The sequence below is a fragment of the Melospiza melodia genome, chromosome 1 (genome assembly GCF_035770615.1).
Source record: "Melospiza melodia melodia isolate bMelMel2 chromosome 1, bMelMel2.pri, whole genome shotgun sequence".
NCBI classification, from domain to species: domain Eukaryota; kingdom Metazoa; phylum Chordata; class Aves; order Passeriformes; family Passerellidae; genus Melospiza; species Melospiza melodia.
The window spans coordinates 141,889,830-141,913,288 of record NC_086194.1 but is presented as its reverse complement, the minus strand read 5'-3'; the positions used below and the strand labels follow the sequence as shown (position 1 = coordinate 141,913,288).

General features: G+C 38.1%; 1 protein-coding gene across 3 annotated transcripts in view; it reads left to right on the top strand.

Moving 5' to 3' along the window:
- The window catches only part of STAU2 (staufen double-stranded RNA binding protein 2), a 168,792-nt gene that overhangs the window by 68,984 nt on the left and 76,349 nt on the right, over nt 1-23,459 (top strand). For all 3 annotated transcript variants that reach the window (XM_063170364.1, XM_063170355.1, XM_063170373.1), the window contains 2 exons: nt 3,403-3,463; nt 16,619-16,926. In XM_063170364.1, the coding sequence (XP_063026434.1) occupies nt 3,403-3,463; nt 16,619-16,926 (369 nt within the window). The remainder of the gene's footprint in view (nt 1-3,402; nt 3,464-16,618; nt 16,927-23,459) is intronic.

Genomic DNA, 23,459 nt, shown 5'->3' with positions numbered 1-23,459 from the left:
AGGGCTTTTGTAACCAAAATTGGCTGTTAAAGTTTTGCCTTTTGTTTACTGAAAAGATACTTGGTAAGGTATTTAACTAAGCTATGGATCCTAAACAGCTCCTGTCATATACAGGCTCACTGCATGTATATATTTTGATAATTACTTATATATTTACTGTGGCTGCACTAGGTAGCCAACAGAATGTTCTGTTGGGCTTTTCTAGGACTACATAATAAATCTGAATATAGTATATATGTACACATCTGTGTGTATGTAAATATGAAGCTACTGTGTTCTATACGTTCTGTATTCCTAACCAGGAAAAAAGAAATACCGTACTGGTTACTTGACCCCACCTTCTTCAGTTTCACTGTCCTTTGAGAGTAGCAGCAATATGTGTGCTGTTCACACTCACCTTCACTATCTTCTTCACTATATGTCTTAGTCATAGACAAGTGTGAAATACTCTAAACAGAGTCCTTGGAAGCTGGATGATGTTCCTGATGTTCCTAGTGAGAGCACACTGTGCAGACAGGGCCATTTAAAGCTTCTGACTGAGTCAAATGATAATTCATTTTCACCAGAATGCTGAGACATTTCTGCTGTGGAATATACTCTCTAGGGTATAAAACTATCAACTTTTTCTTCACTGCCAATTTTATCAAATGGCTTTAATAAAAAACAAGTCAAAACAGAAAAATCAATTTTTTATTCTAATATGAAAACATAGGTTGTCATTCTAGGATTTTAAATTGGCTGAACTAATTTTACAGTATTTTTCAGAGATAAAGCCTGAAAAAATTCAGCCCACAACATAGTTTCTTAGCACAGCTCTACATAGTGGAAACTTGTGGTTACATTGAAATCCTTAACAAAAAATTGAGTGCCTAAAAAGGGATGCTGTTGCTTTGTTTCACTACATTTATTAAGCTATTGCTTATAAGTGCATTGTCTTTAGAAAATCAGGCTTAATTGCATACTTGAAGATGTAGACATTTCAGGATTGGTAGACTAGTGTACAATGGCCTAATGTTATTCTGAATACAATGAACAAACGTTACTGTACCCAAAAACTGTGAAGTACTCAATTTTTATGTAGTGGCAGAATCATAACAAAGTTTTAAAGCTTTGTTGGGGTTTAAGGATGTGAAATATCTAGAGCTTCTGGTTTTATCTTCTGTATATATGTCTGGACATATCTAGAGATGCACAAAGTTAGTTTGTGTAGCTCTAGGAATTTTAACTCTCAAACTAAACTCTGGTGGAGAAGAGGGAAAAAAGCCCTTAGATCTCTATCAATTTGAGCATTGCAAAATTCCTTGCATATAAATTGCACAATAAGGACATATCATTAGAAAATACTTGTTTCACTGTTTGAATCCAAAATGAGTCCCAGTGTAGATTAGCTGATGCAGCAGGTTGGCATCTAAATAGGTAATTTTCACCTGTATATTTTTCGATGATGTTAAAAAAGGCAATTCTTTTTTCCCTTGTGCTCCCTTTTCCTCAAGTCCTTCCATTCCTCCTCCCTTAAAAATAAGCAAAACCAAATCCAGCAGGTTTTTTTTTTCCTTAACCCTGGTACTTAAAAAGTGACTGTATTTATTGTTTTAATGGAGACCTAAGAGCATTATAAGAGCAATGTGTAGTGCTGATGGCAGCACAAGTAATCAGGTAATGTAAAAAAGTAAAGGCTCTGCTCTTTTCTGGATTAAACTGATTCCTGAAAGAAATCGGTAATGGTTTTGCAGGGCCTTGAGGAAAGCAATCTGGAGGTATGCTGGGAGACATTTTGCAGTTGTCAGAATTTCAGCTGTATGGATGAGAATGGAGAGTTGTAGTAATTTTTTCATGTTTCCAGCTTTTTGTTTCTTCTTGCCACTTGTCTTCTCTTAGAGAGAAGAAAACCAAGGTAGATTGCATTCATGTGAGGCAGCAGTACTAAGGATCACTTACTCATAAAGGAATTGTTGTTTAATTCTCTGTTATGATCAAGTTAATAAACAATAAAAAAGAGAAGAATGAGGAAAGTTGGAAATCTTGTCTTATTGTAACAGTGTGCTTGTGCTGCCATCATGTTACAGATGCTCAGGATGATTTCCTGACAAAACCATGCTGTTGTTAACAGCAGTAAATACAAACATATTTATAGATTTCATATTGCTTACTCATATGTAGAACTGTTGTCACCCATATTTTAAAATATACATATTACCTGCTTCATAATATGGATAAAACAAGTTATATGAAATTAAGTGTGTGGATGTAGGTGACCAGTTTGAAAGCTGACTGTAATGCCTGTCCTTCTTTTCCATCAAATATCTCCCATTTTCACTGCACATTGCCAAGGCTCTTTGGGATGAACATGATGATGGAAAGCAGGGAAACACTCATCGAAATACCTGCTTTTCATGGTGTGCTCTCTAATACTCTTTTCCAAGTAAAATGTATAATCTAGTAGTCTGCATTATGACATGGTAGTAATCTAAACAGCCTTAATGCAACCTCTTGAGATGCAGAGGCAGATTTCAGCTGGTTGATTTTCCTTCTCATCTCTTTTACTTTCCAACCCCATCTTCGAGAGCAAAGGATTACAACTTTGTTCTGGCATATTGCCTGCTTTGCTGTGAGGTTTTCTGTTTGCATAGAAAATCCCAGTGAAATCTGAAAAGGATCATTCATTTCACATTCACAGAGCTGGTTGTCAATAGTTCCTAAGTAATGAGGAAGCTCTGACTTTTTTATTCAATTTTATACGTACACCTAGAACACTGCCATCTTATTTACTGCGTAAACCTCAGTACTGGCTTAGTTTTGAACCTCTGTGTTAATTGTTCTCCTTTTCCATGTCAGAGTAATAGCCAGTATTATACATAGTAAAATTAATTTGAGGACAGTTAGCTTCCTCAAAAGTATATTAAAATAATTGAAAATTGCAATATTTTTTACTTCCACTTCAGTGACTAAATCTATTTAAAATTTACTTGTTAGTAAATATTTTTAAATTACACCCAAAGTACTTTATATTGTTTACACATTCCTTTATAAGCGGTAATTGGGATCTTCTTGTTTTAGAATGTAATTTCTCTGTTGACTGTTTATGTCTTCAGCTGAGAGCTGCTTAAAACATTTAATTTTATTTAAGTCTGATTTGGTAACACATTGAGTTGAACCTAATCCTTGGGGAAACATTTATATTTCAGTGTTAGGCAATAGTTGTTAATGTTTACTCATGAAGGGTACGTTACTCAAATAACCTGTCTTAGGCAAAAATTAAGATGAGTTAGCAAAGTTTTGTGAACAGATGTGGCAGTCTCAACTCATCCTTTTTAGTGTATTTCAACTAAATTTATAAACGGGAGTGTTCTGTTTAGGGAGCAGTTTGCTCTTTACTTACTTATCTTTTTCTACCTGTTTCAGCTTGGAGAAAACAAAAGTTGGAATGGCCAAAATGTTGGGTTTCCTGAGCCAACAAGTAATAGTAAGTATTGCTTTCTAAATTTATATTGAAACTTATTTCTCTTTGTATGATTTAGATTATCCAAGACAATTGAAATGCTTTTTGTAAATATTTTAGGGGTTTTGTTGCAATTAGATGAATTAAACTCTGAGTGTCCTGTGTGAGGGTGTAGGTAGGAATGAGTGCAGAAACAAGGAAATTTTAATCTATTAATTGAATCATTGAATCCTTCAGTTTGTAAGGGATTTTTGGAGGTCACCAAAACTGCTTGCTCAAAGCACAGTCAGTGCAGAGTTGAGATAAGGTTGCCTATGACTTTTAACAGTTCTCCAGTGATGAAGGTTCCATGCTTCTCTGAGCAGCCTGTTCCAGTGCTTAACTGTCTTCACATTGATTTTTTTTCCCTTTTATTCTTGTCAGAATATCTCCTGTTTGTTTATGGCTGTCATCTCCTGTTCTTTTGCTATATACCTCAGTAATGTGCCTGGCTCCATCTTTTCTGACAACTTCTTCTTAGATATTGGAAGGCAGGTGTTGGGTCCCAACAGATTTCCATTATCTAGGAATTTATCTACCTAGACTCTAGAATCACAGCTTAGAGACAAGGGAGACACGGTGTCAAAATCCTTGCTGAAGCCAAGGTAAATGACATCCACTGCTCTCCATTCATAAAACCAGTCATTTTATCATGAAAGACAATCACACTCTGTACCCAGAAATGGCTTTAAGAGGATTGCATGATTTTCCTAGGGACCAGACTGAGGCTGACCAGCCTGCCTTTTTTGAGTATAATGCATTTCTCCAGGCTCTGGAGATTTCTTCTGATCTCCAGGACTTTTTGAGGAGAACAGAGAGTGGCCTCATAAATGATGCAAGCTGGTTGACTCAGCACACTGAGACAGATCCCATTTGGTGCAGTGGATGCACAGGAAATTCCACCTGAATATGAGGAAGAACTTTACTGTCCAGGTGAATGAGCATGGGAACAGGTTGCCCAAAGAGGTTATGGAGTCTCCTTTACTGGAGATATTCAAGAACCATGTGGACACAATCCTGTGCCGTGTCCTCTGGGATGACCCTGTTTGAGCAGAGGGATTGGACCAGATGACCCAACTGTGGTCCCTCCCAGCCTGACCCAATCTGCAATTTTGAGATTTTTGTGATTTATATGGGCTCATTTCTAGCTTTTCTCACAACATCCCTGACTCTGATGAGGTTCTGCTACTGGTAGTTCCTCTCTTCCTTGAGCTTTGTCTATAAGACATAAAAACCAAAGAAACCTTGTTGGTCAAGATTGAATTTGGTTTCACTGCAACAGGTAAAGAATAGGACAGAACTTGGTGAGTTTATAACTAGATTTTTGCTGTTTAAAGTGGTAAAGATAATATAAATAGTACTTTTTCACTTCTTCTTGAGCCCTGGATTTTTCTCTAGAATCGTGTGTAGTTTTGAACTTCTTAAGGGTCCCAAACATTATCTCCCTCAACTAAGGATTGTAGAGATAAGGACACACACATGAGCTACCTTCTATTTTTTGCCTATATACATCTGAAAGACATGCTCCTAAAAGCAGGTTTTAAGGAGTTTCAGTAGTGTTCCTTTATATGGTCTTCCCACTCACCACAGAGGGACCCAGAGACCTGAGGAATAATTTTTGCTTCAACTTACACAACACTTTGCTAGTGTTTAAAGTGGTCTTGGATGGAACACATGCCATTGTGTTTCCCTGAAAGGAAGGATTCTACAGGATCTAAGTCTTCCCATTAATGGCTTCCTTACAGCCCTGTCATCAACCCCCATTAATACTTTTAGATGATTTGTATTTGTATTGTCAAAATCTCTAAGGACAAGATCTGTGAAATATCTTCAAATGTTAGCATCTTAGAGTTTGAGACAGCAGCATAAGACCTCTATTTTTTCTCCTGTCCTTTCAGTATCTTGTAGCAGAGATACTTATAGATGAAAACATGATTTTCTGTTAAACCAACAAGAAAAAACAATCTCTTAGGCTGCTCAAGACAACTTTGACAGTTATACCTTTAAATCCAAATCTAGAAGGAGAACACAAAGGCAAACTCATTCAACAGGAGACAAGATCAACAGAAATTATATTTTAAACTTGTACCAAATAACTTATTTTTCACAGATCTGCTCACAGACCTTTTTGCAGCCACCAGAGACACAGTACAGAAAAAGTTTTTCATTCTGGGACACTTTAGTAATGCTTGATGCCTTCATTTCCATTCTTCTGATCTACAAGTAAATTGGAAGTTGAAAGAGATGGAGCCTGCCAATAGACATAGAGCATTTATTCAGAGACCACTGTTCTTAGTCTCTTAACCCCCTTTTTTGAGGGTTCCAATCTAGAGGCAACATTAATAATAAACACGTGATTTCAGTGTATAATAGAAAGTTAGAGGGTTGGAATGAATCTTAAAGATTATCTAGTCCCAACCACCCCTGCCATGTGCAGGGACACCATCCACTAGACCAGATTGCTCAAGTACTTATCCAGCCTGACTCTGAACACTGCCAGGGTGTTTTGAATAAAAGAAATCACTTCTATGAATGATCTCTCATGCACCTGTGAAGTGCAGGGTTTTTAAAAGGCAGTTCCAAACGAGTTCCACAATTTGAGATTAAAAATGTCACATCCTTTCAGGTGTGAGTATACTAGTTTATTTTTAAAAACAGCACTTTTTGGAAGGTGAATTTTCTCTTTAAGTTTTTAAAGCAATTTTTTAAAGTTAGGAAGCTTTAAAGAGGGCAAATGGAGCAGCTTCCTCCCTTTTGTATCCCTCTTAAAAGAGAAATGTACAGTTTGCATTTCTTGTTACCATAAACGTAACTTTCAGTGATCTTCAAAATCTGAGGCTCTGAGATTACTACATCTACCATTGGGCAGCTTTTATTCATATTTCCAGTCATTTTATTCCAGGAAAACAATTGTGTCTTGCTAGGCCAGGCTATTGTGCATCAGTTTCTTTTTGCAGACAGATAGTCTTTCTTTGTGCGCATAATGTCCTGTGTTTCCATCTGAATCAAATAAAACTGGAATAGTAAAGGGAATTTGTATACTTCAGTACAACAGAAAACAAAAATCATAACAGTTCTATATTTTAGTACAGTTGAAGAACAGATTTCATGGTTCTCTTACAACGTAGTTTGTTTTTGCTGAGAAATACTCTACAGTTTGTATCCTCCTAATTACTAGCTCAATATATATTCAGTATTGCCTATTAAATATTCTTGAATATTAAATTCTCCTGCTGCCCTCTATCATGTTACTCTTGCATTATCCATGTGGCAAACCTCACTTCTGTTCCTCCAACTCACTGGCAAAGCTTCTTCCAACAGGTTTACTTCTTTACCTGTCTTCTTCATTTCACAATTTCAAAGAAAGATGAAACACAAAGCTATTGGTTTCTTGGTTTGGGATATCTTTGATATTCTTCACATGTGAAATGGCAAGAACATTGAGGTTTTTTCCCTTATGCTTCTGGAAGAGACTTTGATAAATTGTGAGCAGACCAGACGTATTTGCAGCCCATATAGAAGATGTTTACTGTAAACAGAATCTCATTTATCTCTCTTGATTTAAGTAGTTATCAACAGAAACAAAACATGCAACAAATAAACAATTCTATTGCAAGTGCATTTTCATGGGAACATATTTTTGTTTTGTATTTCTGGATAGGGTAATAACAAACACCATACAAGATATGTTCTAGGAGAAACTGTAGATAAGCTATTAAAAACAGTATAAAAATAAAAGTAAAATGTTACTGTGTTTATAGATATTATAATTCAAAGAAGGAAAAAAATGACCATAACTGTTTTTACAGGTTTTCCAATTTGAGGTTTCCATTGTATAGGTTTCCTTAACCTATTTCTAACAATTCTGGGAGTCACAAAGTACTGAAAATCTGATAATTTAAAAAAAACACAGAGCAATCCTACCTCTCTGTAAAGGACAAACTCTTTGTTTTTCTTGCCTAACATTTTATTACTAGGGATTGGTGCATGACTTTACAGTCTTTGTTCTTTGGAGTACATCTGCTCCTGCTGTTTGTTCACCACCTGAAATCATAACCATTTGTTTGTGACATCACAATTAGTTACTGGGAAGATGATTAGATTGTCACCAACAGATGATTATGATTTCAGATGGTAAATGAGCAGCAGGAGCAGATGATCTCCTAAGGAACAAAGATACTTGATCTCATACAATTGTTCTCAGTGACAAAAAAAAAAAAAAAAAACAAAGAAAAAGAAAAGAAAAAAACAAATAGATATTCTGAAGAGTTTCTTAAGTCTGTAATCAGAAAATTTTGTATTTTTCTGTAAATAACATTTTTTTATTATTTTTAAAACTCTACTTCAATATAAGTTAAGAAATATAAATTAAGAAATATAAAAAATACAAAAAGATTTACATTCAGATCCCTACTTAAAAGTTTCTTCACCAGCTTTTTGGAGAAGATAAATGCAACATAAATTATATATTTATGAAATTTTGCATACTAATACATCTTCACTCTGAAGGAAACAAAATTTATTTGAACTTTGTAATTCTGGTCCTCAGCAGCTTCAGAAAGATATTTTTTTATCTAGTCCTCTAATTGTTTGTTTTTCAACTGGGGATTTTGGTGAAGACTTCCAGTAGATAATTTAACACCCCTGTGTTTCCATAGCAGGAACAGAAGTCTACAGTTTTGGAATAAATTTTTTGTGTTGTAATTTGGGCATTTTTCATTGGAATGTTTGTGTGTTATATTTTGCTGAAATATGTAATTCTTTTGGATATATTTCAAAGGTGATTTATAGTGGATTGTGTGCATTTTTACTTACTAAGTACTGCTGTTGCATTGGACTTGGCTTTTGAATTGCTTCCAAATTTACTCAACTGTGTCAATTGTAATGCACTTTTGCTAGGAGTTACATTGATACATCACTAAATGTTTGCTGATTATTTTCCATTCTGACTAGGAACCACAGTAAAGGGATTGACAACACCACTTACTCAGTGAAAGGCCACAGAACAATAGTTTTCCATCTGTTCATTTTGATATTTTTGTTCTGTTTTGTGGGGATTTTTTTAGCTAACAAATTGTCAGGTGAGCCTTATACCATCAATGGAGTAGTTCCTTCAGCTGAGCCATTTGTCTTCACTTTATATCTCACAGCCTGTTCTAGCTCTTATCACAGCTGGTTATGTTTAAATAATACCTTGCCTCTCTAACTACTGAGTTGATTTGCTAATTTTCTAATTAAATTTTCTTTCTAACTGAAGATACTGGAAAATTAAATTTAGAAGCAGAGGAGATTTGTTCAATTTTATTTCTTTCCTAATTTACTGAAACTAGGAAATCCATGCTGCATTTGGCATTATTAATAACTGATGTGTTATTTTTCAGTTTCCTCTAACAATGAAAATAATTTTATCCAGTGTAATACCAGTTAAATGCAGCTTACATTTATTTGATAGTTGAAAAAACTTCTAAACCACCTAATATTAAAAAACATATTAACAAAACAGGGAAGAGAGTGTTATTTTTTCTTTGCTGTTTTGAGAACTAGGGACAAGAGCCAAATTAGCATTTTTATGTGTGAGTGGGATTTGGGCTCAACTCTGGAGCATAAGACAATGACTGCAAGTGGTCCTTCTCTATTTCCCACATTTCCCCTTTAGAGATGCTTAATTAAGTGCTTACAGTTCTGCAAGGTTTGCATCTTCAGAGATGATGATTTCTGTGCTGAGTTTAGAGTGCAATGTGTGTTTATAAAGAGCCTAGTGTTTTAAGCATGTGCCCAGAGCATTGGAGACTTAGTTTCCTTCTTCAGCAGAAGGAGAGTATTCATGGCGTGCAGAGTAATCTGGATAATGGCAGCTGCCTTTTGGAGATGTCTATCTAACATGATTTGCAGCCAAAAAAGGAACAATCAAATGCTATTAAAATATAGGAAGTTCACAGGGAAGGAGTGATCTAAAGTAATCATGACTGGAGTTTGCCTGTTGATTGAAACTCTTGTGAATGAAAGTGCAGATGTGTATTCAGGTGTTCTCTGGCTGGTTTCCAGATATTCTGCATATTTTAGATACAGGTTAAAAAGAAAGATTAGTGAGAAACCTGCTGCCTGGTTCTTGAGTAGCACAGATTGTGCATATGTGAGAAATACAGACTTGGGCTATGAGATCTGTGGTTTGGGTGCCCTCAAGACAAGAAGAAGCTCAAGTCACCTGTCTGGGAGACTGCTTAGCCATCAAGATTTTGATGTATGAAATGTGTAAAGAGGAAGCAGACACCATGGCAGGAGACAGCCAGCTCTATGGGTAGAGATGATTTTAGATAATGCATCCTTTTGTTTTTATCAGTCTCCTAAAAGGCTGATATGAACTGCATTTATTCAAGGTTGCTAGTCTGTTCCTTTGGAAAAATCTGCGCATGAAGCAGAAATGCAGAGCTCTTTTTTGATGTTAACTCTCCAATTCAAATTTAATTATGTAATTATGCTAAGTATCTGCATTTGGTATTCTGTCTTCAGGTGAGAAAATGGAGCAGTATCACATCATTCACCTCAGTACGGTGTTACTCTAAATATTTTCTGGAGTCTTTTCTCCTTTTCCAACACCCCTCCCTCCAACCTGGAACCCACCATGTACCTCACCCTTAGTCTAGGATAATCATGTCCTTGAAAAAGTGAATCTCCTGAAGTGAAATTTAGTTGCTGACAGAGCTAAAACTTAATTCTCCACTCTTTCCTTTGTGCCCTTTCAACATCAAACACAGCTTTCTCCTCTGATTTCCTCCTCACTCACACATTTGCTGTGCTTGTTGATGGCCCCCTTGGCCTTCTTAGCTTCAGCAGCCCCTCTGTCCTTGGCTAGTAGATCTGCTCATTATTTCTTCTCTTCTCCATGTGGGTCAGGCCTTTGTTTTCATCACCACCATTCTCATTCCCCTCCTAATCTCTTAATGAATGGTCTTGCCTGCACAGGTTGCCTCCAGTTGCACTCAGGCACTCTCCTAAATTGCTTTACCTCCACAAATATCACTTTCTAGCAGCTGTTACAAGCACCTTGATCTGCCAGCACACTAGCTTGATTTGCTCCTGCTCCAAATTTGCTGATCCTCTTTACTGCTAAGAATACTGACCTTCCTTCTGTATTTTGCTTGCTTTTTTCCTGAACCAGCTCAATCTTAATCTTTGGGTATGTATTACATGGACATATTGCTGGAAAATTATGATGCAGGAATTATCATGTAACACTTACAGTGTAGATGTTTCATCTGTCTATTGGAATATATCATAGAATATCCTGTAGAAATTCCCCACTGCAAACACTATGTCTTTTTTTTTAACCAAAATCTTATGCATTCAAGCAGGAGTGAAGCTGAGGTGAATTCAAAAGACTTACCTCATGTTCCTTAAATGCCAAATGTATACAATTTAGAAATGCATACAATTTAAGTCCTGCATTACTGCAATTTCTGTTTTGGTCATACAGAAAATACTCCAGCAAAATTAGGGATATCAAGACCTGATTTTATGAAGAACTAAATAGTATATACCTCAGTACCATGGTTATTTTAAGGTTAAACAAAGCTTGTATTTTAATGAGCAGCTTTATATAACATCAGTTTGTTTAAGGTCATGTAGACGAGATCTTTTGACTGAAAGACATTGTGTAATGACAGAACATTTTTTCATGTCTGAATATTGCAGTAGCTGGTAACTTAGAAATACCACAGATAGCTGTGTTAAGTAAGTAATGATTGCAGCCTGGTATTTCATGCCAAAATTGTGTGTAGACAATTGCTGAGAACGTAATGGCCATACTATTTGCCTGTTCAATTGTCTGACTGACCTTTTCTGAGTTCCTACTGAGGGAATGAAATTTGAAAATATTCTAGTATATAAATAGCCTTTTACATAGCCTTTTACACTGAGTGGGGTATAAAACCATAATTTCTTATTATTATAATGTTTACATTTTTCAGTCTTGTTATTGAAGTAGTTATTTGGTTTTGTAAATTCTCTCATTTTTTCTTTTTTTATGTCAGTAGATTTGTAATGGGCCATATTTCAGGGCCTGTTGAGAACCTGCCAGTTCTAGGGAGTAATTTTTGTGTTTGAGTATTCCTCATACCTCTTAAATTCTTGTCCATTTTAATGTACAAAATTGTGAAATCAGGATTAGATCCAGTTCTAATTTTTCCTTCTTACAGCCTTACTAGAAAATTTTTCCCTGTATTTTATGTACCACATTATAAGAAGGCTTTATTCAATGTGACTACAGATAACATAATCTGAAAGCTTTTTGATGATTATCTATCGAGTATTTTATTCTGTTCCAAAAATACTGATTATTTCCTTATGAACAGTCTTTTCTTCATCTGGTGATGGCTTATTTCAGATACCAGGGTGCTAAACTTAATTCATGAGAATATCATATACAGAATCATACCATTGTTTACTCTGCATCATTGCACAAGACATGAAAACTCCTTTGTACCATGTCCCTTATCACTGACTGTAGTGCAGGGAAGAGTATGTGCTCTTCATCAGGGTCAGGGGAAGTCGTATTGCAGCTGGCACTGCTTCTGACACATGAACAAGTATAGCTTTTTTGTAGGATAAGCAAGAATTTGGGGAGAGAACTGTATTATCCAAGAAAGAATAAAGTTGAGGTTTAAACCAAGTATAAATGTTAGAAGTCAATGAATGCCCCTGAACCAGAGAAGTCATTGAGTGAAGGCAGAGGAAGAGTATCCCTACACTGGTGATTAAGTATAGAAAAGTAGCACTGACATACATATATATATATATGCAGATTGACAACACAAGCCTGATTCTGTAGGCCATCTTGTGGAGTTGAATGTTAAAATTGAAATCTCAACTTAAAATGTTTTCTGCTCTTCCTGAGAGAAACAGAAAATTGGAAATAGGACACCAGTGGTACCTGTGCAGGCTCTAATAGCTGTGAGTGTGCAGGCAATGCTGTCATCACTCTGAACTTTTCTTAATTTAGTAGCCCACTGCTGTGGGTAACTTGTCACTGTTCCTGTATCAGCAAATTCCATTTTTGCAGAGTCTTATTACATTGAGGCTTTTTCAGTAATATTGTCAGTTGTTGTTTTCACCCCATTACCCATGCAGACAGTTTTCTAATGATTAGTTTTGTTTATCCAAACTCCAGAAAGTGGAGGACCCATTTGTGGAAATGTCCCCCTGTCTTCCCAGCCAAGGGGACACTGAAGAGAAAGGGTTAGGGATAAAAATAATATCACGCAAACAGAGCTTTTAAAGATTGTCTCTATTGTGGCTGCTGTGAAAAAAAGGTACAATCAAAGCTCCGAGATGACATTTCCAGGGCAAGGCTTGGGAGGGTTTGTTGGGCCATCTTATATCTGATTCACACATTTACCTTGGAGTCCAAGCTATTTTGCTATTATTCAGTATGGGACAGCAAAAGTAGACAATGGAAGATGAAGAAATTTATTCTTAGGTAAGAAAGGTCTTTGGTGTGTTTTCATAGACTTCAGAAGATTGTGAGAGACTGCAAACAATTACTGCCAATGATGAGTAAGACATGTTTTTTAAATGTTAGTGATTACATTGCATAGCTAGCCTGCATATTTTTGTAGCACATTTGCCCACAGGTTTAAATAATATAAATGGAAATTATTTTAACATGTTTCATAAATGTGCTTCGAAGTTAATGTCCACCAGAAGGTGAAGTGTTGTTGGTCTATTATAGATCCTGGGACTCCTAATAGTTATGATTCTTCCTGTGGAGTATGGTGAAGTATGGTATGGGATAAATATTTAATGGACCCAAAAGTCTAAGTTTTTTTCTTAGCTGAAAAGTAAAAATGAATGAAAATGTTTGCCTGGAGATGTTCTCCCGCAATGCATAAGGGTGTTAGAGGATAGTATTACTTTTTCCCCTGCTTTTTAATCAACTGATTTTTAGAAGACAAATAAAGATAATTTATAAAGGGATCTTTTGTTCTTGCACTTAATCCTCTATTGTTGTTGTTTTATCCCTTGTCATTTGATAACTCTACTACTGTAACTAAATATATTTACACACTTTCCTATAATACAGCAGAGTTGAAGTAAGCAGGCAACAGTGAGGAATGATATATAAAATAACCTCAGTAATACATTAAAAATAGATAATTAATTACAATTAATGTATGTTTTATAGAAGTTTTCAAAGAGACCAAGTTTTTATTGGCCTTTTAAAACATGTTTGTAAGAAGCTTTGTGAAACATAGGCCCTGAATATAAAAAGTTAATATCTTGCAACTACATTAATGTAATGTCTAGAATATTACATTACTTTGTTTCCAGAGATAATCAATGATGGTAATATAATATCTGCCTCTCAGAGCCAATGTATGATTTAAATTAATTATTGCTTATAAAGCACTTTGAAGTCTTTAGCAGTAAGGTGTTGCAAAGTGTAAAAGTACTATTATTAATTTAACATCACCATTAAAGTCAGTACTTTAAGAGCATTTGCTATACTCTGCTCAATATCTTTCTATTCATCATATGCTGCATATTAGTTATTTTAACATTTAGAAAGCTTAGTAATCTGGAAGTATTCCAAACCATTGTTCCAGACAGCAGTTAGATATTTGGGTGGATCATGTAAAAACAGTGAAATGGCTGAGAAAGCATGTAAAATGTTTGTTTTAAGTAATATTACATCAATGGAACAGACATCTGCAGCACTGGACTTGATTTTAAACTTCTTTAAACTTTTTTTAAAGTTAACATTGTACTATGTTTTTCTAAAATTTATTAGGAGGGCTAATATCATGTTATTTCTAAACAAGTAGACTGTTTTATCTTTTGTTCAGTTTACATTTCTGTTTCTGAAATATTCGTGGGAAATCCGATTTACAGTGGGCAGTTCTTAGGAGGTGGTGGACACCTGCCACTCAGTATTTTTACTGCTGTTTGGTTTTGTAACCTAACATCAACTATCAAGATGTGCATTATCTTTTTTTTTCAGTTTTCATTATTCTTACATCTTGTGTAAGACTTTAAAAATACAGGCAGAGGTAGGCCTTTGAGGTTACAGCCTCAGGAAAAGTGTGTCAAATCTCTCTTCTCATACAATGATTATGTGCCATAAAATAATGCTGTGTATTTACACAGTTGTTTATCTATTAGATTATGTTTGAAATTGTCCCAGACAGAGAAAAAGAAATTTTAGGGATCCTATCCTCCATACTTCCCAGCAGCATTGTCTTGAATTTGTGCTTAGCTCTGGAGCTCAGTGTGCTGCATTTGGAGCTGGTTCTAAACTAGGTAAAAGCAGCCTGAATGTTCAGAATCCAACCAGACTCCCCAGTCCTATGGAGGTAGGTGGGGAGAGCAATCAGGTGAATAACAGATATGTCTTTGTAAATGATATAAGCATGTGTTCCATATTTCTAAAAGCAATATGAATTTAAAAGCCAAATGTAGGAGTAGATCAATTAAAAGATTCACCTGTAAGCAGTTTGCTGAGTCGGCACTGAGGAAGTTCCATTTTCACCATGTAGTTGAAAATGAGGATATTAATTACAGGTAATATTTTCTGAGTCTTCTCCTTGTGGTAGTCATTTTATTTAAAAGTACTACTTGCACTTCTAGGATTAAAGGATTCTTTCCTAGGTACTGGAAATTAATTTCCTCCTCTTCTTTGAATTTATTCTGCTTTCTGAGATTAATTTAATATGTACTGCAAATGAATTAAACATTGAACCCTTTGATTTCTCTTGGTATTACTAAATCAGTTAACAAACAGGTTTATTATCCCTAGCATGAAATGCCATATGGCTCAGGTTCACTCACATTATATGCTAGAAGATTAAAGTATGTTCTTAATATGAAATTACACATTTCAAGCTCATTTTCTGATGCATTAATAATAAGAAAAAGGTTTCCCTCTAGTATCAGCCAACTGGTTATTTGTGTTTCCAAAAAATGCTCCATTGTGTAAGAAAACTAGCAAACTTCAGACTTAATTCTGCACATTTCCATGCACAGGACTATCAGCAAAACTGCTCAAGTATGTATTTCTGTTTCCAAGCAGGTTTAGGGTTGAGATATTTTCTGAAAAGGTATTCAAAATGTTTAAATGTAGATAAATTATCCCTAATTTACATCTCACTGGAAATATTTAGAATTTACTCACATAAATAAATCTAGCTTTTTCAATGTTTACCTTAACTCCTGTTGATATTAAGTAGGACACATAGATGCTTTTCTTTTTCAGTATAAATGTTCTCAAAGGCAAGTAGCTATTTGAAAACTATAGGACGAAAACTGTAGGATATGCAGCTAAATAAATAAATAAATTCCTTTTCACTGCAGAGCAGTCAGTCACATCAGAGTCATTAGCACAGTAACACTGGCTGCAGGGCAATTTAAGATTTTTTAGCCCCAGGCTGCTGTTGTGATTCAGCAAACTCTTTAAGCCAGAACTCAAGGCATTGCTGCTACTGCAAGGAACCACACTGCCCTTCCAGCAATGCTAATGACAGAGGGTAGAAGAAATGAACAATTCACATGGAAACCCCCTGAGAACAGCCAATACCTCCAGCAGCTCATTCTCATGGACATCCCTACATGGGCCTGCAGGTGCTGGTGCTGGCAAGAGAGCAGCTGGGGAGTACAAGCACCAGCTGGAGGTGGGAGAAAAAACCTAAACTACTTCTGGTGGCAACAGTGCTGATATAGACTAGTTTCAATTATTTGTGAAAAACATAGCCTAAATTATTGTATCAGATAGGAGGTAACAGAATGTACGGAAATAATGATTGTGCTACTATTTTGAAGTAACATCTCTTCCTCATGGTTTGTAGGTCTCCAAACATTTTTTTTGTTCATATTGTGTGTTGTATGCTATCCACAGTTTACTTTTAAAGTTAAGGTTTGTACCATTTTAAAAAGAAAGAGTTGGGGAAGAGGAAGAAGAGGGCCCCTTCAGATCTGCTTAGTTTCTAAATATATTAGGTGACTTCATTTACAGTTAGTGTAAAAAAGAAATATATATATACTGCTTCTAAATTCTTACTTTGGTTTTCACTGTAAAATATGCTAATGAAAATTGTCTACATGTCAAACCCATTCCAAAGTAATGAGAATGATCTTTGGTTTTGTTTTCAGCACCAAAGGGAATACTCCATCTCTCTCCTGACGTATATCAAGAGATGGAAGCAAGCCGCAACAAATCAGCCCCTGGTACCACTGTAAGCTATATGCCATCCAAAGAAATGAGCCAGACTTCCAGCTCTTTCTTCAGCATATCTCCTACCACAAATAGCACGGCCACCATTGCCAGGGAACTTCTCATGAATGGAACGTCCCCAACTGCCGAAGCCATAGGTCTAAAAGGAATATCTCCTGCTTCCCCCTGTTCTACAGTGCAGCCTTCAAAACAGCTGGAATATTTGGCAAGGATTCAAGGCTTTCAGGTATGGGAGGGGGAAAATGAAGCTCTTCAGCCAGAGTCGTAGCGTTGCCATCAAGGTTTCACTCTTGCCCTCTTGAATGTGGGCATGCATGTAACTTAGCTTGTAAAATTAGCTGGTGTCTGAGGCAGTTTCTGGGCCCAGGAGATACAGATTTCCACCTTACATTTATCTTACTGCAGCCCATCTTTCCTCCTATGTCTCTTCTCCTTAAATAATTACAGGCTTAAATTATGCTTTTAACTTGCACTTCTTTGAGAGTCTTCACCTCTTGGTTTCTCCCTTCGACTCTGATCCAGAAGCTACTGATGCACCACCTTGCCTTTGCATTTGTCTTCTAGGCCAGGTCATTCAAGTAGTTTCTTTGCTTCCCACCCTTCACCTCTTAAATGTAACCTGATGTTTTGGTTTAGGAATGGTACTATCCAATTTAGTGTCCCACTGACACTCTCCACACCAGTGCCACTCACTCACTCTCCCCTTCCCACTCCCACCTCCCCTTGTGGTGGGCTGGAGAGGAGAATTGGAAACAAAAAAGGTAAATGTCGTGGGTTATGATAAGAACAGTGTTCTAGAAACAGCAATGGGATAAGGAAAAGAACAGTAACAGCAACAATGCTAATGACAGGGGGCAGAAGAAGTGAACAATTCCCCTGGAAACCCCCTGAGAACAGCCAATACCTGCCCATACCCTCTGCCACGCTTACTCAACTGGAAGAGACTCCCTCCCCCAGACATGGCAATGACATGAGGTGGTATAGAATAATGTCCAGGTCCTAGCCATGGCCCCTCCTGGCAACTGCAAAAGTTAACCCTGTCCTGGCCCGAACCAGGACATTACCCACCCCTTGTTCTATACCATCCTGCATGCCCAGATCCTACACATTCCATTTATATATATGTATATACAAGCAGAGGTATCATTTCCCTAGTCAATTTTGGCTGTTCCTCCAAGATGTCTGTTGAGTTCATTTGGTCCATGGCTGTGGGTCCCATCGGTGTCGCAACAGGACACGAAATGAACGACACACACAAGCTGAAATGTCCAAGGTAAAAAGAAGGAAGTTTATTTCTGAACTCCAATATTTATAGACTTTCAAAAGTGACCGTGGATTGGAGGATGAAATTGCCACCTCTCCAGCCACATTGGTCAAACCAACAGTCCATCAAATTTCTCTTCCTCCAGAAAGGAATGCAAAACAATCACTATTTACATGAAAAGTGTGTGAGAAACTCCATTACAAAAATGTAAACATCAGAAGTCTTAGAAGAACTTAGAAGAACAGGGCGACACATCATAGATGTATTCTAGGTCAGGAGGGCTGGTGTGCTGTCAGCTGGTTGCAGGCTGCATCACGAGTTCACTACTGGTGCATCTGGAGCAGTCCATACTCCTTGTCCATCACAGTTATAGCATACAGTATCATTCAGCAACCAATGTTACACAATTCTACAGCACAGACTGTTCTCACCCAAAAATCTAAACCCCTGGAGGTAGTTCATGATGATTTCCAAGATCCCTGAGCTTTTGGGTTTCCTATTCAAGCTCACTAGATGATCAGCGCAGTTCACTCACTTTATGTAGCATTAGTGGCATGACATGTGGAAGAGACTTTCTCTTGAACATACAGCCCAGCACTGGCAGGGTGCCAGAAGAAGCTGTGCTTCAGTGCCAATCACTTCTGAAGCAGCTTGAACCCCTTCCTGAGATGCCAGTATCCCTTTTTCAGTTGTTGTGTAGCAGGCCTTGGGTCCTTTGTATCCCCAGCTCCAGAATCCCAGGAGTCATCCTCCAGTGTCCCCTGGTACTTTTTGGCAGAGACTCCAGGAAGGACCATTCTCTCCAGCTGAAGTATAGAGCACAGTTTTCACATCTTGTCCTGTCCTGACTGACCCAAGAGCTATTGCATGAACAATCTCTTCCTTAATTTGTTCAGAAGCTTGTTTTTCAGGACCCCACTTAAAATAATTCCTCTTCTGCATCATAAGATATAGAGGGCTTTCAATCTGATTGAGCTCTGGAATATGCACTCTCCAAAAGCCCACAGCTCCTAAGAAAACCTGTATTTGTTTCTTGATGGTTGGTGGGGACATAGATGTTATTTTGTTGACCATGGCCATTGGAATCTGATGACATCCATCTTACAATTTTATTCCTAAAGCCTGGGTTTCCTGGCAGATCCCTTGACCTTACTTTGCTTTAAGGCAAAACCAGCCTTACTTTGCTTTAAGGCAAAACCAGGAGGATTTGGATTATCTTCTCCCCTTTCTCAAAAACTTCCTCTGCTTGGTTGCCCCACACAATGATGTCATCAATATATTGCAAGTGTTATGAAGCCTCACTCTCTTCCAATGCAGTCTGGATCATTCCATGGCAAATGGTGGGAATGTGCTTCCACCCCTGGGCAGTTGGTTCCAGGTGTACTGCATGTCAGTTTGGGTCCTTGAAATACCCACTCCTGAGGCAGTCTATGCCAAGGATGCACAAGGCCTCTGGCCCATCACAGTGGGGTGTGTGAGAGAGAGAGGAGTTGTTCCCCTGCTGTGCTATGGGGTCCCTCCCACAGGAGACTCTTCTTCATGAACTTCTCCAACATGAGTCTAGCTCATGAGATGCAGTCCTCCCGAAACTGCTGCAGAGTGAGTCCATCCCATGGGCAATACAATCCATGCCCAAGCTGCTGCAGCATGGGTGACTCTTCCATGCAGTGCAGTCCTTCAAGGCCAGGCTGCTCCAGTATAGGAGCAGGGCCCCTCCCTCCACAGGTCTCCCATGGGCTCACAGCCTCCTCTCAGGCACCCCCTGCTCCACTGTGGGGCTCCTCCACAGGCTGCAGGCAAATCCCTGCATCCCCATGGATCTCCATGGGCTGCAGGGGCACAGCTGCTTCACCATGGCCATCGTGGGCTGCAGAGGGATCCCAGCTCTGGTGCCTGGAGCACCTCCTGCTCCTCATTCTGCACTGACCTTGCTGTCTGCAGAGCTTTTCTTACATGTTCTCACTCCATCCTTTTCCAGCGACAATTTCAACTGCACAACAGTTTTTAATTTATCTTTCTTCTTAAATATGTTTTCTCAGAGGTATTACCACTATTTCTAATTGGCCCAGCCTTAGTCAGCAGCACATCCATCTTTGGAACTGCCAGGGATTGGCTCTGCTGGACATGGAGAGAACTTCTGGCAACTTCTGACAAAAACCACCCTTGTAGCCCCTCCCTGCCAGCCCCCCCAAAACCTAGGCCACGCAAACTCAATACAGCTGGAAATAGGGATCAGGTGATTATCTCTGGCCCTGCCTCTTCCTCCTGTTGTGAGAGCTCTGCTTCCTCTTTATCCCTCACTAAGTGAGCTGATTTGGTTTTCTTCTTCTTTAAAGGGACAACTACTACTGGCACAGGCGATTCCTTGGGTTCACCTGCAAATCAGGCCACAGTGCCTGTAGGTCTGTTTTCTTCCTCTTTCCCCTGAGGGTGCTGTCCAGTATTGAACTGTGTCCAGTAAAGAGTAGCCAGGCCCAGCACGCTACAATAAGTTGCCCCTTTCCTGAGCTGCCACAGCATGCTCCTTGCAAATATTCTGTCACTTTAGCAAGGTCCTGTAGTTGTTCAGGGATGAACTTCCAAACCACTGGAGCAGAAGGTTTTTTTAAAAAACTGCTTCGTTTTTTGCCACATTTCATGCCACTCATGACTGTCCACCCTTGGGGCAGATCTCTGAATGAAATTCCTAGAAATCTGTTTCTTGACTCTAGGCATGGTGTGGACTGAGACAGTGAGTCTTAGCCACAAGAACATGCTTTCCTTAACATCCAAGGGAAATTCAAAATTCTCAAAAGCTGTTGTAACAGCTGAAGGAGGAGAAGGAGGTGAAAGACTGGGGAAAATCATCCTCCCCTGTTCCTCTACAGAGTGAGTGTGATTATTGACTCCCAAAGACAGTGCCTAAAGTAAAGGTAGGAGAGCAGCACTGAATATACTTCCAAAATTATGCTCATTGTCCTTGATCAGTCATAGACTGATATCCCATAATACAGCAAAAAAGCAACTCCAATCCTTCTCCCTGCTCTGAAAAAGAACATCACAAGGACCACATATGGGAATATAGGGGAATATGTGAATGCAGGGTTAGGTACCACAACCACATGAACAGACCAAGCAGCAGTGTGACCGGTGACTCTGGAGTTAAGGCAACAAATGCTTAGATTGAATTTGTTTCCAGGCTGCTCTGGACAGATCTGTTGTTACCTCAACCCTTGATGCCACGCACTGGGTGCCCAATAAGGCTGTAGTGTTTTAGGAATGGTACTCCCCAATTTAGTGCTCCCACTGAGACTCTCCAAACCACATGCCACTCACTTGCTCCTCCCTCCCCCTCCTCCCACCCCTTAAACTGGATGGAGAGGAAAATTGGAAGCACAAAAGTTAAAGATCACAAGTTGAGATAAGAACAACTTATTGGAAACAGCCGTGAGATAAGAATTTGACCAGTGTTAGTGACAGAGAGTGCAAGAATCACACAGAACCCCCCCACCAATAGACAACACCCAGCCACTCCCTCTGCCACGCTACTTGACCAGAAGGGTCCCCTTTCTCCCCTGAAGAGACTCCCTCCCTGCAGCAGTGATGTGAGGTGTTATAGGATAGCCTCCAGGTCCTAGTCATGTCTCCTCCTGGCTACTGCAAAAGTTAACCCTTTCCTGGCTGGAACCAGGACACCTGAGAATGGTGTTTTGTTCACAAGGTGCAGCCTAGAAGCCAAGCTGGTGTCAGAGCAATGCAGAATGTTTTTGCCATCATAGTCAATACTAGAGAATGTAAGATGAAACATGCTGGGTCAGTGCCTGAGTCCTTGAACACTGTATCCAGCAATGCCAAGTGCCCTATATTTCATAGGGCAGTGGCAGCCTCTGTAGTACATCCAGTCATTTCTGTGGTGTGGAAGTTAGGAAGAGGAAGCCTCTTCCCTATCCCATTACATGCAGAATTACACATGTGTACGGATAGTGGCTCATTTTACAGTGTTGAACTGTCAGAGATATATGTAGAAATGTACTTTCTTCTGTCACAGGTTTTTGTTTTGCGTTTTTGTTTTGTCTGGAGTTTTTTCCCTTCTCAGAATTGTGAATTTGCTTCATTTGAAGAGTTGGTTTTGTATGCTTTAGCACATGTAATTTAATCATGTAACTAAATTCTAAAAATGGGAGGTTCCTTTTGCATGCCTGATAATGAACTTTTTTGTCCCATGTAATTTTCAAGGTATGCAGTTGTTGAGTGACTTTAAAAAAGCTGCTAGAATTCAAGAAATAGTGTCAGATGTTTTGTTGGTATAAGCAGCATAGTTAAATTACTTTTTCTTGCATCAGATATCGCCAGTTGTGAATTTGACCTAACACTGTTTTTGTCTAAAATGTACATTCAGCTTTCTTTTGGTCTTCATTTTTGAAATGTCATTTTTGCTTCATTCATTTGAATGTCTCTTAATGAAAGAAACAGTAACAGCCTCAGCTTCACTGTAGTAGAGTTAAGCTGCTAATAGGAATTCAGTTTTCCTGAGTTCCATTTATTACCTGCCTGCAGTAGAAACAGATTAATTCTGATGAAAAGAAATTCAATCCATGAAGTTTTCACTGCTCACTTTCACATCTTGTCAGATTGCTTGTGTCTCCTAGTAATGGTTTATCTTCATAGAACCAATGCACAACTTATGTTACTGTTTTGGGTCCTCCTTGCCTAAAGTATGTGGTTACTGTAAAATGATTAGTTGTGTTTGTCCTGGGTTTTGTTTTTTTTTTTTTTCTCATGCTTTGATTCTAGATGCTTTTGTAGAAACTGTTTTTAAAGGGTCTTACCTTGAGCCAAAAAATATAGTCCTTTTCATCCCTGAACCAAACTACTACTTTTTGCTTGGCCCTAATACAAAGCAAGGAATTTGGTACGGAATCTTGATTATTAACATCTATCCACTGTGTATGTAACTGCTGGTTTTACATCATCTTAGCATGCTTTTTAGCACCTCACTTCAATAAGCCTGGTATTGATGTGAAACTCTGCCACTGCTGGATGGCTGAGCTGAGGTGGAGCAGTGAACAGAATCTCTGTGGGAAATGGCTCAGTGGCCTATCAGGTGCATATCACAGGTCTCTTCACCATTTCAGCCTAGAAAGCTCTTTGTGTTTTAGAGTTTAAAGGCCGATGTCTTTACAGGTTAACTTTCTCAGGCATATTTACTAAAGGAGAAGACTACTGCATTTCCAAACAGCTAGCTTGTTTCATGTTTCCTGAATGACCCAAAATGATTTTTAAATTGTTAGCATGTATTTGTATTCTGGTCCAGATGATAACCATAGTTTTTGTCTTTCATTGAAGAGCGTATACATTCTGTTCTGTTACAATGTATTTTTTGAATTTTTTAAAAAAATCAATAAATACTCATATGATGTTTCATTTGTAAATGTAAACAATGTTATTTGCTTATTTGAATGGTTTCTTCAACTGCTTTAGCTGCAGGGGACACGTCTTTAAAACACATTTATTTA